The sequence below is a fragment of the Macrobrachium nipponense genome, chromosome 9 (assembly GCF_015104395.2).
Source record: "Macrobrachium nipponense isolate FS-2020 chromosome 9, ASM1510439v2, whole genome shotgun sequence".
Classification (NCBI taxonomy): Eukaryota; Metazoa; Arthropoda; class Malacostraca; order Decapoda; family Palaemonidae; genus Macrobrachium; species Macrobrachium nipponense.
In genome coordinates, this window is record NC_061110.1 from 13,692,576 (window position 1) to 13,709,712 (window position 17,137).

General features: G+C 41.6%; 1 protein-coding gene across 1 annotated transcript in view; it reads right to left on the minus strand.

Annotated features, from left to right (window-relative positions):
- Window positions 1-17,137, minus strand: part of LOC135218624 (uncharacterized) — a 203,917-nt gene that overhangs the window by 179,898 nt on the left and 6,882 nt on the right. The window contains exons 2-3 of the mRNA XM_064255061.1: window positions 8,246-8,312; window positions 7,166-7,263 (exon numbers count right to left, since the gene is read on the minus strand). Of these exons, the coding sequence (XP_064111131.1) occupies window positions 7,166-7,263; window positions 8,246-8,312 (165 nt within the window). The remainder of the gene's footprint in view (window positions 1-7,165; window positions 7,264-8,245; window positions 8,313-17,137) is intronic.

Below are 17,137 nucleotides of genomic sequence, written 5' to 3' on the forward strand. Positions count from 1 at the left end.
AAGTATGAACAAACTTAATTGTATCATTATACAATATCAGTTTTGGTTCATGAAACTTACCTGTCAGATATATATATAGCTGAATCCCACCTTTGGTGGTGGAGTAGACAGAATAGAAGATTTAGGAAACATATATATGCAGATAATTGATATCTTGATTCCTTACCTGTTAGCATAGCTGACTTCGTGGTTACTGCCGCGTAAGTCTGCTTGTGCTACTAGAGTTTTGCCAGCGAGGTAGAGACACCTAATCTAGCTGGTGCACTCCAGATGATCTGTCAACAGGGGCGAGACCACGACGTGACTAGACCATTGACCATACAAATGAGGGCAACGAAGTAAAAACCAAACCACCTGGCGTAGCCTACCAAAAGATCCTCCCACATAGACTAAGCTAATGGAAAGGGAGATCCGCCGCAGGCGGTCAACCCCACAACCATAACACAAGTTAAAAAACTCCCCTAAACATTAAAGGATAGGATGAGCGCTACCTCCTGCCCCCAAAACAGTGTCTGCAGCGACGTATGGTCCGAGCGAGTAACAATTTTCGTATGTTGCTTTCACCTCCCGCAGGTAGTGTGAAGCGAACACCGAATTGCTTCGCCAATAAGTGGCGCCCAAATTATCTTTGATTGCCATATTTTTGTGAAAAGCCACCGAAGTAGCAATAGCCTCAACTCGTGGGCTTTCACTTTCAGAAGCTCCATGTCACTTTCACTACACTTTTCATGGGCTTCCTTAACCGTACTTCTTAAGAAGAATGCCAGTGCATTCTTCGACATCGGAAGATCTGTTTTTTCACAGAGCACCACAAGTTCTCCGAAGAACCTCTGCATGCTCTGGTTCTCTGCAAATAAAACTTGAGAGCCTGACAGGACCACAGGACTCTCTCAGCTTCAGGTCCCACTAGCTCCGACAACCCCTTGATCTCGAACGTCCCTCGGCCAAGGGTTGGAAGGGTTCTCGTTCTTTGCTAAGAACGTAGGACTTAAGGAACAAACTGCACTATGATCCTTGAACCCAATATGCTTGCTTATGACTTGAATTTCGCTAACCCTCTTCGCCGTCGCCAGAGCGGTTAGGAAAAATGGTCTTCTTAGTAAGATTCCTAAGCGAGGCTAAATGGAGCGGTTTCAAATTGACTCGACATGAGAAACTTCAGTACCACGTCTAAGTTCCACGATGGTACTTTAGGTTGGAGAACTTTCACAGTCTCAAATGATCTAATGAGATCATGAATGTCTCTATTATTCGCTAAGTCGAGTCCTCTATGTCTGAAGACCACAGAAAGCACGCTTCTGTAGCCTTAATCGTGGGAACGGCTAGTTTCGCTTCTTTCTAAGTGAAGAAGGAAATCTGCTATCTGGCTCACAGAGGTTTGAGGTGGAGGAAATGCCCTTCCTTCTGCACCAAACTTCTAAAGACAGCCCACTTGATTGGTAAACTGCGATTGAGGAGGGCCTCCTTGCGGTGGCAATCGCCGTTGCCACAGGTCTTGAAAAACCCCCTCGCTCTGGCCAACTTCTTGGATAGTCTGAACGCAGTCAGACTCAGAGCGGGGAGGAGGTTTTTGTGGTACCTCTCGAAGTGGGGCTGTCTGAGTAGATCTTTCCTTAGGGGCAGAGTCCTCGGAAAGTCTACTAGGAAGGACATCACCTCCGTGAACCAGTCGGCCGCTGGCCAGAAGGGGGTGCGATGAGGGGTCATTCTTGCTCCTTCTGATGCAGCGAACTTCCTCATTACTTCCCGAGGATTTGAATGGGGGAAAAGCGTAAAAGTCTAGTCCCGACCAATTCCACAGTAGGCGTCTACTGCCACTGCTCCCGGGTCCAGAACTGGGGAGCAACAGCGGGAAGTCCTCTTCGTTCGGGAAGTTGCGGAAAACGTCCACATGAGGACGTCCCCACAGCTTCCATAGCGCCTGGCATACTTCCTGATGAAGGGTCCATTCCGTCGGCAGAAGCTGTCCTTGCCGACTGAGAAGGTCCGCTCGCACGTTTTCCACGCCTGACACAAACCTTTGTCAGAATCGTGACGTTTTGCGACTTCGCCCAAATCAGGATATTCCTCGCGATGACGAACAGAGAATGAGAGTGAGTTCCCCTGTTTCCTGAGGTATGCCAAGGCTGTGGTGTTGTCCGAGTTTATCTGAACCACTTTGCTGGAGACTTCCTCCTCGAAGAACCTTAGAGCAAGGTAAACCGCTGAGAGTTCTTTTAGATTGATGTGCCAGGGACACCTGTTCCCCTCTCCAGGTGCTGACACTTCTCTCCCTCCAGTGTTGCTCCCCAACCCGTGGAGGACGCGTCGGAGAACAAACACTAGGTCGGGGTTCCGAAGCTTGAGCGAAAGTCCTTCCGCAAGCTTCTTTGGATCCAACCACCATTTGAGGTGCTTTTCACTTCTTCCGTCAAAAACAAGACCTCTTCTAGATCCTGTTTGCGTGACCAATTGCTTGAGAGGAAGCTGAAGTGGTCGGAGGTGCAACCTTCCCAGAGAAACAAACTTCTCCAGTGAGGAAATGGTGGCCCCAGCAGACTCATCCATTCCCTCACCGAGCATGTTTCCTTCCCTAGAAAGGCCGACACTTTGTCCAGGCATTGAAGTTGTCGCCCCTGGGACGGAAAAGCCCAAACGAAAAGCCACTGAGTCCATCTGATCCCCAGATAGACTAAGGATTGAGAAGGAGTCAGATGCGACTTCTCGAGATTCACCAGAAGTCCCAGGGACTTCGCTAACGACAGAGTCGTGTGAAGGTCCTTCAGACACCTGTCTTGCGATGAGGCTCGAATAAGCCAGTCGCTAGGTAGAGAGAGATCCTTATTTCCGCAAGATGGAGCCACCTCGCAACGTTCTTCATAAGACGGTGAACACCATCGGCGCCGTGCTGAGACCGAAGCAGAGTGCCCTGAATTGGAAAATCTTCCCTTTCAGGACAAACCGCAGGTATTTCCTTGATCGGGGATGGATGGGGACGTGAAAGTATGCGTCCTGAAGGTCTAACGAGACCATCCAATCCCCCGGTCTTAAAGCTGCAAGCACGGATTGAGGTGTCTCCATCTTGAACTTCTGCTTGGTAACGAAGCGATTTAGACTGCTGACATCCAGAACGGGGCGCCACCCCCCTGACGCTTCGGCACTAGGAACAGACGGTTGTAAAACCCCGGAGAACTCCGGTCGAAGACCTGTTCCACTGCCTGCTTCTCGATCATTTGATCTAGTAGATCGTGAAGCACTTTCTGCTTTTCTCCCTGATACGACGGAGACAAATCCTTTGTGTCGAAGACACGCGGGGGTAACATCAGGAAAGGAATTCTGTACACCCTTCTTGACGATGTCCAGAGACCAAGCGTCGGCACCTCTCTCTTCCCAAGCTTTCGCTAAATGTAGAAGCCTGGCTCCTACCGGTGTCTGAAGGACCTTACCTCTCACTTCTTGCTCTTGGAAGGAGCGGGAGTCTTGCCTCTGGAAAGAGCCTCTTCCTCGAGGGGCTGGCTTCGAGGAAGAATGCGGATCGAAAGGGCTTCGACTTCTTTCAAAGCAGAGGACCAGAAGACGAAGAAGTAGTAGGCTTCCTAGAAGACTGTGCCAGAAGGTCTTGAGTTGCTTTCTCCTGGAGACTGGCAGCTATGTCCTTTACCATAGACTGGGGGAAGAGATGTTCTGAGAAAGGAGCGAAAAGAAGATCCGCTCTTTGCGCTGGTGAGACCGACTTTGCAGTAAAATTGCAAAAAAGTGCTCTTTTCTTAAGCAGTCCCGTGCTGAAATGAGCAGCCATTCCTCAGAACCATCCCTGACGGTGCTTGTCCATGCAAGACAATACACTGGACAGCTCCCCCAGATTGATGGAATCAGAACTACCTAGGACCTGGCATCCAATACTCCCAGGCACCAGTCAAGAAAATTAAAGACCTCTAGTTCGTCCTGAAGAGGCCTTTAAGTGAAAGTCTAACTCGCTATGTGTCCACGAGACCTTCGAGGAAGACAAAAAGGATCTCTGGTGGCGTCTACAATGCTACCAAAGTCTCCTTGAGTGAGGCTGGAAGCTTAACTCCGACGTTTTCTCCCGTCTCATACCACATACCAGCTTTGCCACCGAGTCTTGAGGGTGGTAAAGCGAAAGAAGTCTTGCCTGAAGCTTTCCTCTTTTCCATCCAATCATGGACCTTTCTAAAAGCTTGCTTCGTAGAAAGCGACTTCTCATTCTCACAAAGCCCGAGATCTTAGCAGCTTGGAAGACGAAAACTGAGAGTGAGGAGTACGTGGAGCTTCAGGCTGGAAAGTGTCTGCAAAGACTGACTGAAGTAAACGAGTCAAAACCTTGTAGTCCGTCGAAACTGGAGCCAACTGCTGTTCTTCGTCCACTTCGACGAAAGCGCACTAACTTCCTCTTCAGACCACTGGAGAAGTCGGAGGAAGTAAAGAAGAGTCCCGAGCTTTCTCAAAAGAGAAAGAACGGCGTAACAGGAAGAGTTCCAGCCGGTCCGCTTGTGCACTTGCGGAAGTGGAAAACTGACGTCCGTAGGCGCGCGTTTGGCGTCCGAAGCCAAATCTACTGGCGCCGACAGAAGCGCACTCAAACGCCGCAGGTGTACACCTGGCGTCCACTTGTGCGCGCTGAGCGTCCACTGGTGCGCGCCGAGCGTCCACTGATGCGCGCCGAGCGTCCACTGGTGCGCGCCGAGCGTCCACTAAAACTCGCTGAGCGTCCACTGGCGCTCGCGAAACTTGCACCGAGTCACGTTCGGCGTCCACTAAAGCGCGTTTGACTTTGTCACAGAAGCCGCGCTCGGCATCTAAAGAAACTCGCTTCTTATCCACAAGTTTCGTAGCAGCGGAAACAACCGCTTCACGAGAGCGAGAAACGAATTTCTCGCCTCCTCTAGAAAGTTGCTGGGGAGCAGAACGAACTCTAGAGGGAGACTCAAACGGAGAGAGAGATGAGCGAGGAGAGGGAGAGGGCGAACGCCTCGACCTCTTACAGGAAGATTGTCATCCTTCTTACGGCGACGTGGAACAGTCTCTCTCGAAGGAAAAACATCTCGAAGTTGCTGCTGAAGAGACTGGAGAATCTTGCTTGTAGGTGAAGCCTCCTTTTCTGGGGAGGGGCTGCATCCTGTGAGCAGGAGAGTGGCGAGGGGACGCCTTCTTGCTACTCCCAGGAACCGCCGCTTCACGCACCTTAGAGCGACTGCGGCGCTCGAAAGAAACATCTAGGGAAGACTCGCCTCCGAATAATCCTTACGCTTCTCTTTTTCTGCGGAGGAAAAGCAGCAAACGCACTATCAGGCGACGAGCAAAGTTCCGGAGAAACAACTTGGACGTTGAAGCTGTTCCGAACGCGAGCCGTCCTTTTCAGCGGACGTGATGCGGTATGAGAGCTCCCACCCCTCGCGCGGGGAGGAAGCTTCAGAAGAAGAAAAGCACTCCTTGAGAAGACGTGCACGCGCACGCTCTTGGCAGTCTGGGTATGTTCGTCAGAGCTTGCCGAAGGCACGCCAGATCGGTGGGGTTTCCTCGTAACCCTCCTTCGACTTTCGACATGCTCTCTCCCCGTAATCTGGGAGTCAAGCAGAGGTCTAGGTTCTAGAGGCGGAATGAGGCCGATCTGACGCACCCTCCACTACACAAGGGGCACTTTCACTGCACTTCTCTTCACTTTTGCTCTCCAGAGCTAACACTTTTGATTCTAAGTTACGAATCGATTCAAGAATTAGCGATAATGTATTACCTTCTACCGACACTGTCCTCAGGGGCCGGAGGCAACACTACAGGGGTAGGGAGCATAATCTACAGAAGGAGGGTTTAGCAGGAGAATAATTTTAAATCTTGCCTACCTGAAACACTCCTGGAGGAAGACCTCCTTAACCTATCTCGCTCAAGTTTCTTAAGATAGGTTTCATACGCCTTCCATTCCGACTCTGTTAGTCTTTCACACTCCTTACAACGACTTTCAAACGTACATTCATTCCCCCTGCAAACTTTACAAACAGAATGTGGGTCTACTGAAGCTTTCAGTAGCCTACCTCTACATTCAGACATGGAACAAAATCTAGCGCTAGCAGAACTAGACCCTGACATCTTGATCAAAGAAAAATCAATACCAAATGTCAAATCAAAACCAAAGTCAACGTGTGCCAAGCCACCGATCCAATTCATATACCAAAGAAAAACCAAAAGGGATACTCAAGTAGCTAGTAAGTTTCCAAAATCTGGACGGAGGTGCTGCCAAACAGGTGTTTCCAGCACCGGCGACAGAAAAATTATGAATAGAAAATGGAATGATTCCTGATACCCGCCTCCCAGCGGCGGGAGTGGGTGCTAACCACCTGACTCCCACTGCGTGTGTCGTGGGTGTTTGGATTTCTGTCGGATTCGGAAAAATACAGCTATATATATATCTGACAGGTAAGTTTCATGAACAAAATACTAATTCAAAGGTGGAGTTGAATAACCCTGAAGCATGATGACAAGAAAAACTACATCTTGTCTAATAAAAACCTCCATAATATTAGACTTTAAAACAAAATACAGTCAACCAATCAAATTCTGGTCAAAAAAAAAAAAAAAAAAAAAAAAAAAAAAAAAAAACAAAAAAAAAAGCATAAACTAGTTCAAAATGAATAATGAGTTTTTGAGGGAAGACAACTTTCATCACTTTTCCACCCAACAAATTTCACACCAGGCTGTCATCTTGCAAACAAGAAAGGGAATACGTATTGAGATTAAAAGTAAAAGCAGGGACACTGATAGTGAAAAAAATATTGTTCAAAAGGGTATACTCACTCATATGCTCTTCCATTATACAGCCTACTTTTATATGGTCACAGACCAGTCACATACTAATTCAATATTTTCAAAAATTATAATGACGATTAAATAAATGTAAATATTGTACATATAATTTCCTTGGATCATAATTAAGATACTTTGTTTACTACGTTAAAACTTCCAGGTACCTAAAGGTATAAATAAAATTCCTCCTTAGATACAGTTCTAAAAAAATAATGCAAAAGCACAACCCATAATCTTGAAACCTGAACTCCCTTATAAATTGACTTAATTAACTGTAAAAAGTACATCCTCATATTCAAGATTTTTCACCTCAGACTTATATATGAACGTAAATATGAGCCAACACAAATAACGCCGAAAAACACTTTACCTGAAACGATCAAGAGGTGACGGGTATCCAGGGGTGCCAAACCTGTCTGCATTAATTCCAAAAGATCCAAATGGCCGTGTTTTCCATGGTAATAAGCCCTATAAAGAGTACAATATAAATATGCATAGAAAAGAATTTGGACTTCAAAGTGTTATTCATATTACAACAGCTGCTTCATAAAAACAAACCTCTGTCTAAGCTGAGGCCTATTATCTCTGGTTTAGAAAGAGAGGTTAGAATATACTGAAAACGCCGCTTTTCTAACTAACTGTGTTTGTCATTACCCATTGGCATTTGCAAAGAAAACTATAAATTGTGCTATATTCATTAGAAGGGAGCTGGGAACACTTTGCACTGCAATGTCTTTATAAGAAGTACAGCCTTCAACATGGCTTGCACAGCTCACAGCAGAATCTCCATCCCTTTCTTTCTACCAGTCTGTCCAAGATCTTTAACTCTTCCCTGCTCCAACTTGGACCTCTCTCAAATACGAAAAAACTCATTAGGCAGACACTACAAGTCCATAGCAGTAAGATAGACTAAATCATGCCTTTAAAATTACTGATAATACTTCAGTAGGTGGCTACTTATTAATAAATCAGTTTTAAGGTGGGGGAGGGGGGGGGGGGGGGAAGGGGGGGGGGGGGGGGGGGAAGGCTGCAAGAATCCAGAGTCAAATCTCAACTCCGGTAGTTTAACTAAAGACCTACAGATCAACAGACCAAAAGTTGTTTGTCACAGTAATACTACTCAATAGTTACATTGCCTCTGAAAATTACATCCATCAGTTCAAAATCTTCACACAACAGAAACATGAAAGCTCTTAAGCTCTAGCTTTAGCAACCCTTATTCCAATCTTAAATGTCTGTAACCTTACTCAAAAGTATACTCTGAAAATCATGAAAGGGTTAAGAGTAGTCCTGGCAAAGTTAGTAGCAGTACACACCTAAAATATCTATTATTTCGAGCACTCTTGTCTCAATGTGCTAAAAACAAAAAATGAAAAACATGAAATATCCACTGACAACTTATAATCTATATGATGAGATGTGCAAGATAAATTGAGGCAAATCTACTTACTAGTGTAGGTGTTGATGTGCTCTTGACAAATGGTGACTGCGAGCTAATGTTCAGATGCTGGTTGCCTCTGTCAGGAAAAGAAGGGAAATAATGCTTAGTCTAAGAAATACTATGATAACCCAAGTCCAATACCATTATATTTTCTTACAGTAATCTGCATCAAACACCTTATTATGAGGAAACATCTTATTCAAATAGTAATCCTTCTAAAGAACATCCTTTTACTGTAAAAGATCTGTGAGAATACTTCCAAGGAAGGAGGCTCAAAAGAGAAATCATCCTGCAGAGAAACTGGTTACAGGAAAAGGTGATAATAAATTAACAGGAGGGAATAGAAAATAAAACCAAACACCTGAATTCAAATGACGTTCGCAGAAAGCGGGAAAGAATTTACCGTTCGCTTAAACATTTTGAGATTAGAAGATTCCACAACTGTGCTAGGCAAACTATTCTACATTTTAGTTGTAGCTAAAATAAAACTCACCCAAATGAACAAATCATCCCAATCTTGCTCTTTTGCTGAGGCTCAGTACTAGTATACTCATATCTAAAGATCATAATATTTTCATTATTTATGTATATACAAGCAGTCCCTGGGTTACGATGGGGGTTCCATTCTTGAGACGTGTCGTAAGCCGAAAATTGTTGTAAGCCGGAACATCGTCAAAAATCCTAAGAAAACCTTACTTTCAATGCTTTGGGTGCATTGAAAACTACGTAAACTGCATTCTTATTGCATTTTTCATAAAAAAACCTTCAAATATTAATTATTTTGCATTTTTTGGTGTCATATTTCATCTGCCAGATCAGCGTTGTAGGCGTCGTAACCCTAGAAATAATTTCTGATGAATATAATTGAAAAGTGCCTTAACCTCAGAACGTCGTAAGTCAAACCCGTCGTAACCCGGGGACTGCCTGTATAAGTGTAGATTAGTATATGTTTGTAGCATGTATGCAAAGCATTTGTATAAATAAATTTCAAAAAATCAGTAAATTAAGCATTTAACTCATATGGCCAAGGAATACAAAAATTCGATAAGCTGCACTGGGATGGGAGATGATAGAAAACTCAAACCTATGCTTGACTCTGAGCTGCTGGCACTTGAAAAGGTGAACCATGAATTTTTACCAGAATTCATTACTGCCAATATCCATGATTTTGGTCTCCATAATAGCAACTCGCCTTTAATTTTATCTCCTGACATATTAGTTTGGTCTGTGGAAACTGTCAGTCACTGAGAGAGAGAGAGAGAGAGAGAGAGAGAGAGAGAGAGAGAGAGAGAGAGAGAGAGAGAGAGAGAGAGAGAGAGAGAGATTTTTTTTTTATAGGCTTACTATAAAAAAATAAGAGCCTCTTGAAAATCCCAGGATTAAAAATAAAAGTGTACTTGGGAAAGAATAAATGGTAATGAAAACAAATTGTATACTAGTACCTAAATGTTGGTATGGAGTTGATGTCAAAGATGTGGACTGATGGACCTAGTGGATAAAAAGGATTGGCTGGAGGTATATGTGATCATTACTTGATTAAAAAGAAAGTTAAGATGGATGGAAGCTCAAATTGCAAGAGAAGAAAGAGTATAATTATGAAAAGTAAATCTGACTGAAAGAGAATAACAAGAAGTAAAAGGATGAAAAATAGTCCACTGTTAAAGAGAAAAGGGGAAGTTGTAAGTATAAGAAAAATAAGCAAAATTCCAGGATGGGGTCATAAGATCAGCAGGATGTGCTAATGTCATTGGTATGTGTGAGGATTTTGACGGATAAAATAAGAGGAAGGAATAATTGCTAGGGGAAAAATACAGTTTGGTCATACGGGGATCTAGTATCTGTTATGAAACAATTACCAAATGCAAGTATCAAAGAAGACAAAAACATAAAGCATCAGGAGGTAATGTGAAGGTTAAGGATGTATGGTACCATAATGCAGACAACTGGTTTTGAGACAGATTCAGTTTTCTTTATGACAGCAAAACATTATTTAAAATGTTTAGATAACAAAGAGGCTGGTTGACATAAAAGTAGGTCTAAAACAATCAATCATGCATTATGGCTTTTTATTATGAAAGAAAAGATGACATGGTTGATGTTACCAGACGATACAGCACTGACTGGGAATGGTAAACAGTAACTGTAGAAACAAGTAAATGTATTTGAAAGTGTAGCAGTTCTACTTAACAACTCTGCACAAAGATACCAAGGTAGACATACAGTACTTCCATTATGTAAGAATCATTAAATCAGTACCTCAAAATCAATAAGACACTCACTCCTCATGCAAGACCAAGTCTGGTTTTTTTTTTCAGACGACGACTGATAAGTTAACACTTCAACGTCCCCAAGTTACACGTTGTTACCAACTCTGTCATATTCGAAGGTCTTATATGTTCTTTCAATTGTCATAGGTGAAAATCAGATAAAATATATTTTTACTTCAATAGAAGTCGAGTATTTCTCTGCTGGTTAACTATGCGTTTATTGTAGTGAAAAAGAGAGAGTGAACAGATTAAGAGGTGTTATAGGGGAAGAGCCCAAACATTACTATAAAGTACTGGTTAGATGAAGTGGAAGATATATTGGGAAGGCAGGCCTTTAATATGCAAGCAGCACAAATGGGCATGTACATGTCAGGGATGAATTCTCCAGGGGGAATTTCACAAACGTTACTCACGAACCTTTGTGTCTCCATACGTTTGATAGTTAGTCCCTAACATTACACATATTATTAATATTATTATTATTATTATTATTATTATTATTATTATTATTATCATTATATATTATTCAGAAGAGGAAACCTACTCATATGGAACAAGCCCATAAGGGCCATTGCATTAAAATTCAAGCTTCCAAAGACTGTGGTATTCACTCAAAAAAAAGTAACAGAAGATAATACACATAGTTAATACAGAAAGAGGAGATCAGTTACTAAAAAAAAAAAAAAAAATTAACAATTCAATAAATCAATGAAAATGTATGTAGTACAATATTAAAATACAAATTGAATTGCATTACGGTAGTAATGTATTATGCTTTCAAATATCAAGCCATATTTACCCTATTAATACAAAATTCTCAATACCTCGGAAAACTTACACACAAGTGGGGTCCTAAATATATGTGGTAAGTCACTGCCCTTGTCTGGGATTCTGACATGGAAGTTTTCTGCATTCAGGATTCATCCATGATTTGGTAGTTAAAGTCTGTGTGTAGCAGTGAGCCATCCCTGTCAGGGTAAAGATTACCATGTTGAAATTATTATATATATAATTAAATATAATATGTATATTTTATATATATATAATAATTATATATATATATATGTGTGTGTGTGTGTGTGTGTGTGTGTGTGTGTGTGTGTTTTTAGTCACTTTTCTTCAACTTACATAATCACACAAACATACACCACCTTACGAGAAGAGCAAAAAGTTCCAGGTTTAACTGGGTATATACACTGTTACACCTTCCCCTCATGATCAGTCATACTTCTGGGTGTAATTTCATACCAAGCATGCCAGAGAGAGAGAGAGAGAGAGAGGAGAGAGAGAGAGAGAGAGAGAGAGAGAGACTTCTTCCCCAAAATAGGATTGGCTTTTTCTAGCCACTGAATTATGCAGACCTTGCCACACAAAATGTCACTGATACCTCACCGGGCTCATTCAAGGTCACTCACACTGAGACAGACCACACACACACAAACACACACTACAGGCTTGTCGATAAGAGCCAAGAAAGACGCGGCCTCACAAGCTAAAAATAAGATAGGCCTACGTCAATAGTTGGCTAGAGATGCTGACATTGGAAATATGTACACACACACGCATTATATATTATATACATTTAATTCCAAGGTAGATCGAATTGGATATTTAAAGACATTTGTAGCTTAGCTAATGCATGTATATGAATCACGATGATGTATATAGAATCACGGTACTGTATATAATAATAATAATAATAATAATAATAATAATAATAATAATAATAATAATAATACCACGGTTGATCTTACAAAACCTTATATACCTCCTAAACCCGTAAGCAAAGAACTTTAATGTCCTCCTCAAATGTCAAGGTAACTAACTGCTCTACCAAGAGTAGACCTTAAAGGTCAATAAACTAATCGATGTTATTTTTCGCTCTCGTACTCACTCGATCCGCTTATCTCTGGACCCATAAAAAAAAATACATCATCCAAAAATTATATATTTGTTTTGTAGGACTAAGAGATAAGGATGCCACTCATTTGAAGAGGATGCTTAGGTGCTTAGTGAATTTGGAAGTATTTAAGACTCTTTTTAGGATGATTGCAATTTCCGCAGTGAGACGATAAAGCTAAAACGCTCAAGCAAAATATTTTCCCAAAAACCGTCAGTGTTGTCTCGTGCGATCTGCATCGATGACCATCTTACATCTATCTAATTTTCCCCTGCAACTGTACAGATAATACAGTTGCCTTCCACAAAAAGAGACACCAACAGGAACGGCCAGCCAGAGATAGGACAAATATCTCAACTTACCAAGACGACTGTGATTTGTAGGTCCACCGGGAGATACGACAGAAGAAGCACTGTTAATGAGTCATTTAACTTCGAGTAATGTGATTCGGTTATTTCCCCTCGTCGATACAGCGAGAGATCACGTTTAATGGAAGTCCAGTCCCCCCCTCTTTTTTTCCCCCTCCGGTCGGGAAAGCGTGAATTCACAGCCCCAGTCACGGTAAGCCAGACAACCGTGGACACGATTAAGACAACGAGCGTCTGCACAGCTTTGTTTGAAAGCACGGCAATATGATACACCGCGAGGAAAGGAGATATTATCGTGAAAACCTACGGGCCAGACCCGCCCTAACTCGGCGCGCTCTCTCGCACACACACCGTCTGGAGCAGACACATAGGCGCCCCCGAGGTAGCAGTTGCTAACTGGTCATTTTCCCCCGAGATCGTCTCCTGCTTCTACTATCAGACTGGAGGTCTCCATCGCATCCTGTAGCGACTACAGACTCGTACAAGGGTTACTTTCGACATTAAATTTCGTAATGCTCGGAATTAAATGGGAGAGTCTTAAAAATTCCCGACGTGGCAACGCTCGAAACGGAAGGGACATGCCTGCAGTTCGATAACTTTGGAACAGCTGACTTCTTGTTGCCTGTGCTACCATCAGAGGCTGGAGATAAATAAACACCCTATTAAGCAACTAAAATGGACTCCAGGAAAGCAAAACACACACACGTGATAAAAAAGGAAATCAACGTTCAAAATTGCGGTATACGTTACGAACCAAATGCTGAGATTGCCTTCTTAGGGCTCTTTGACTTTGGCATATATGAATAAATAAAATGAGAACTGTCTACCCCTGGCTTTGTACAAGAAGCGAAAACCAGTGTCAAGAAACTGAAAACAAAGATTGTGGAATATTCTATAAAAATAACGAGTTCTTTAAAATCATGAATTCCATAAAACTAACAATTCTTAGCATAAAAACTTGCGTTGGTAGTTACATAATGAACGAGAAATTTCTACAATAATCGAAATTCAAAAATTCGTTTAATTAAGGACAAGGCCCAAAAAGGAATTGCATCCATGCCCGAAAATAGAAACGGGAGGGGGGTTTGACAACAAAAACGACAGACATGCCTCTAACGAAGAAGGTTATGCGGGGAAAAAAAACTCCCAGGGCTTAGAAGTAAAAGAAAGAACTAATCACTAAATCAGCAACAAACAAAATTCCGATTATCAGAGAGAGAGAGAGAGAACTTGCAACAGAGGAGAGAGATCATGGTTGAGATACGAGAAAACTACAGAAAAGCAATACCCTCCGATGAATACCGTATAGGCCTACCGTTCTCCGTTTCAAATCAATGTATCAGGATGCATGCGTTTCAAATATGACTATAATCACAGATAACAAGACAAAACCAATAAAAACCAAGACATCAAACCTAAACATTACGGGGAAAGAAGGATAAAAATTCAAAGAAAGAATCCAAGGCCAAAGGCCAAGCACTGGGATCTTAAGAGGTCATTCAGCGCTGGAAAGGAAATTAAAAGTAGGTATTAGGTTTGAAAGATTAACAGGAGGCAAACCTCGCAGTTGCACTAAGAAATAATCGTTAGGAGAGGATGGATAGCAAGCTGGAATAAATATACGAATGGAGGTACAGTAAAAGGATTGAAATGGGTTGCAGCTAGGGGCCGAAAGGACGCTGCAAAGAACCTTTGGTAATGCCTACAGTGCATCGCAGGAGGTGCACTGACGGCCCTACCCCCTTACGAGATCGAAAAAAATATAATTATCCGTGAACGTCAACCAGCGTGAACGCTAGACCAAGGGGATCTGATTGCACTAGCAAACTGACCAGAAAAGATACCTTAAATACGTTAGAATGTTGGCTATATACTGATAATGCTTATATGCATACATATAGTACGTACACACAGCACTCCCCAAATTCCGATTATCATTCATGTTACTGGGAAATATTATACAACACGGTTTCCATATGTAATACAAGACAATTAAACATATAGGAGGGCAGTTTCTCTAGTAGGTCAACTCCAAATTGAAAGAATACCTCTATTCTTCTCCTCTCCCAGTTTTCAAACACGTTACAGTGAAGTATTTAACACTATCGTTATAATTTTGGAGAATACTCAAACATTCAAGAAAAATTCTTAACCTAGCAATCAAGTACAGAATGACCATAGGCCTATAGGTCTAAGTCACGAGAGGAGACCAACATTCAAATAATTATATTTAAGTCAATAAACAACAGCTGAGTAATAGGTCATAAAAAAGGCAAAGGTCCACGGCTCCATATGTAATAAAATACAAATTTTAGGCCAAAGGCCAAGTGTTGGGGCCTATGAGACCATTCAGCGCTGAAAGGGAAACAGAGAAAAAGGTTTTAGTTGTGAAAGGAGGAAGACCTCGAGGGTGGAAAGCAACGAGCCTTAAGTAATGCCTACAGTTAACAGCGAGAGGCGCACTAACAGCACTATACCTCCCCCATGGATAAAATTATTCTAGTTCAAGATGAAATAAATTTTTTATTAAAAATTCGACAGCTTTTGTGAGTTTTAATATTGATAATGCAATCAAATCAATAATAGATATATATATATATATATATATATAAATATATATATATATACAATGAGGCTCCCGAGCATTTCCTTATACTTATAATCATTATTAAATATTATATAAGGCATATGGAAATAACCCCAAATATTAACTATGACGTAGTCCGTTATCAATCCTACAACACCCACGTTGGTCTTGAAGATTCGGAATAAAAATATGATGCAATAAATACTAAATGACGAAATGAATTAGATATTAACCTAAGATGAACTTTTAAAGAATACGCAATACTACGCACAAGTAGGTTATACCCACGATCTCTGTATGGATCCTGGTTATACCAGTAAACAATGATTCATACCAGAGTGCTGGACAAAGTGAGTCTATCTTAGCGAACTTTGTAACGATAAATGCGTAATTCAGGCCGATATCATGAGTCTAACAGTTTTCAAGGTGTAGATTACAGCGATCGGCAAAGTAGGCCAACGGAGTAATAATGAGAAAAACGACATTGCGTGTATAAACAATTGCGGTATGATAATGACAATACCTGTATATCGATAACACAATTCATAAAGGACGAATATGAACAGCATGACGCAAAACCCAGTCGAGTTACAAAGGGTATTGTGGATATGTCACAAAAACAAGTTATAAAAAAAAAAAATGGGGGGGGGGGGGATGTAGCCGACTAGAGCAGGAATCCTGTTTGAACGAGATAAACATGACGTAGAGCGCGGTGAGACATTCTTGCGGCATATCTGATGAGATAAAAGAGAGCAGAGGATGTTCAATAGAGCAGTTTTAAATAAACATCCTCTCTCTCTCTCTCTCTCTCTCTCTCTCTCTCTCTCTCTCTCTCTCTCTCTCTCTCTCTCCAGGGAGAAAGCGATTTATCATTTGTAATAAAATTGAAACCTATTTTAAAACTTCCAACAATACTGATGCTTTTTCCTATTTTGGTCTAAGATGCCAAGTTGTCTTTATTTCTCTCGCGTGTGTATATTATAGATACACATACATACACAACATACATTATGCACTTTGGGAACTGATCACCTACTTTCTTCACACATGCGAACCAGGATTTATTTCAGTTATGCTGAAAGTAATAACAGTTTCTACATGAGTTTGTTTGTTTTTTTCCTTTCTTTGACTTATAATTTTCTTGTCATGCTGGGACAAATCAAAACTGCCCAGAAAGGATACTCTATGCCTACGCTAATATCCTGCCAGCATGCTGTAACAAAAAAACAAAAAACAAAAACATTATCTTTCTTGTCTTTTTATCTCTGTGAACAAAATTCTGTTGCATAAAAAGGTCAGCTTAATCTAAAGCAACAGCCCTTGTATAATTGCTGTAAGCTGATGATAAGGAAAGCCGTAACCCGCTAAAAACGTTTTTGTACATTAAACAAATATTTAAAGTTAATTTATTATTTGCCTCAGCATGAAAGGAAAATCATAATTTGAAAATACAAGAAGGAAAGTCAAGGCAATTAAAATAGCAACTACTTTTAAGTTGATTGTAGTAAGGGAGGGTATCCTGCACAAAAAATAAATGATTTCTTGTAAAATGGAATATCTTGAGTTTGCTTGCCACCTCTTTGACAACACACACACACACACACATATATATATATACAAAGAGAGAGAGAGAGAGAGAGAGAGAGGAGAGAGAGGAGAGAGAGAGAGAGAGAGGAGGGTTTCCATTAGAAACAAAAACAGTAGTCAACACTTTTTACATCCTCTACCTGCTAAGTCACAGAAGTCCTAATTCCATAACTTCAGGTGGTGCGTGGACCT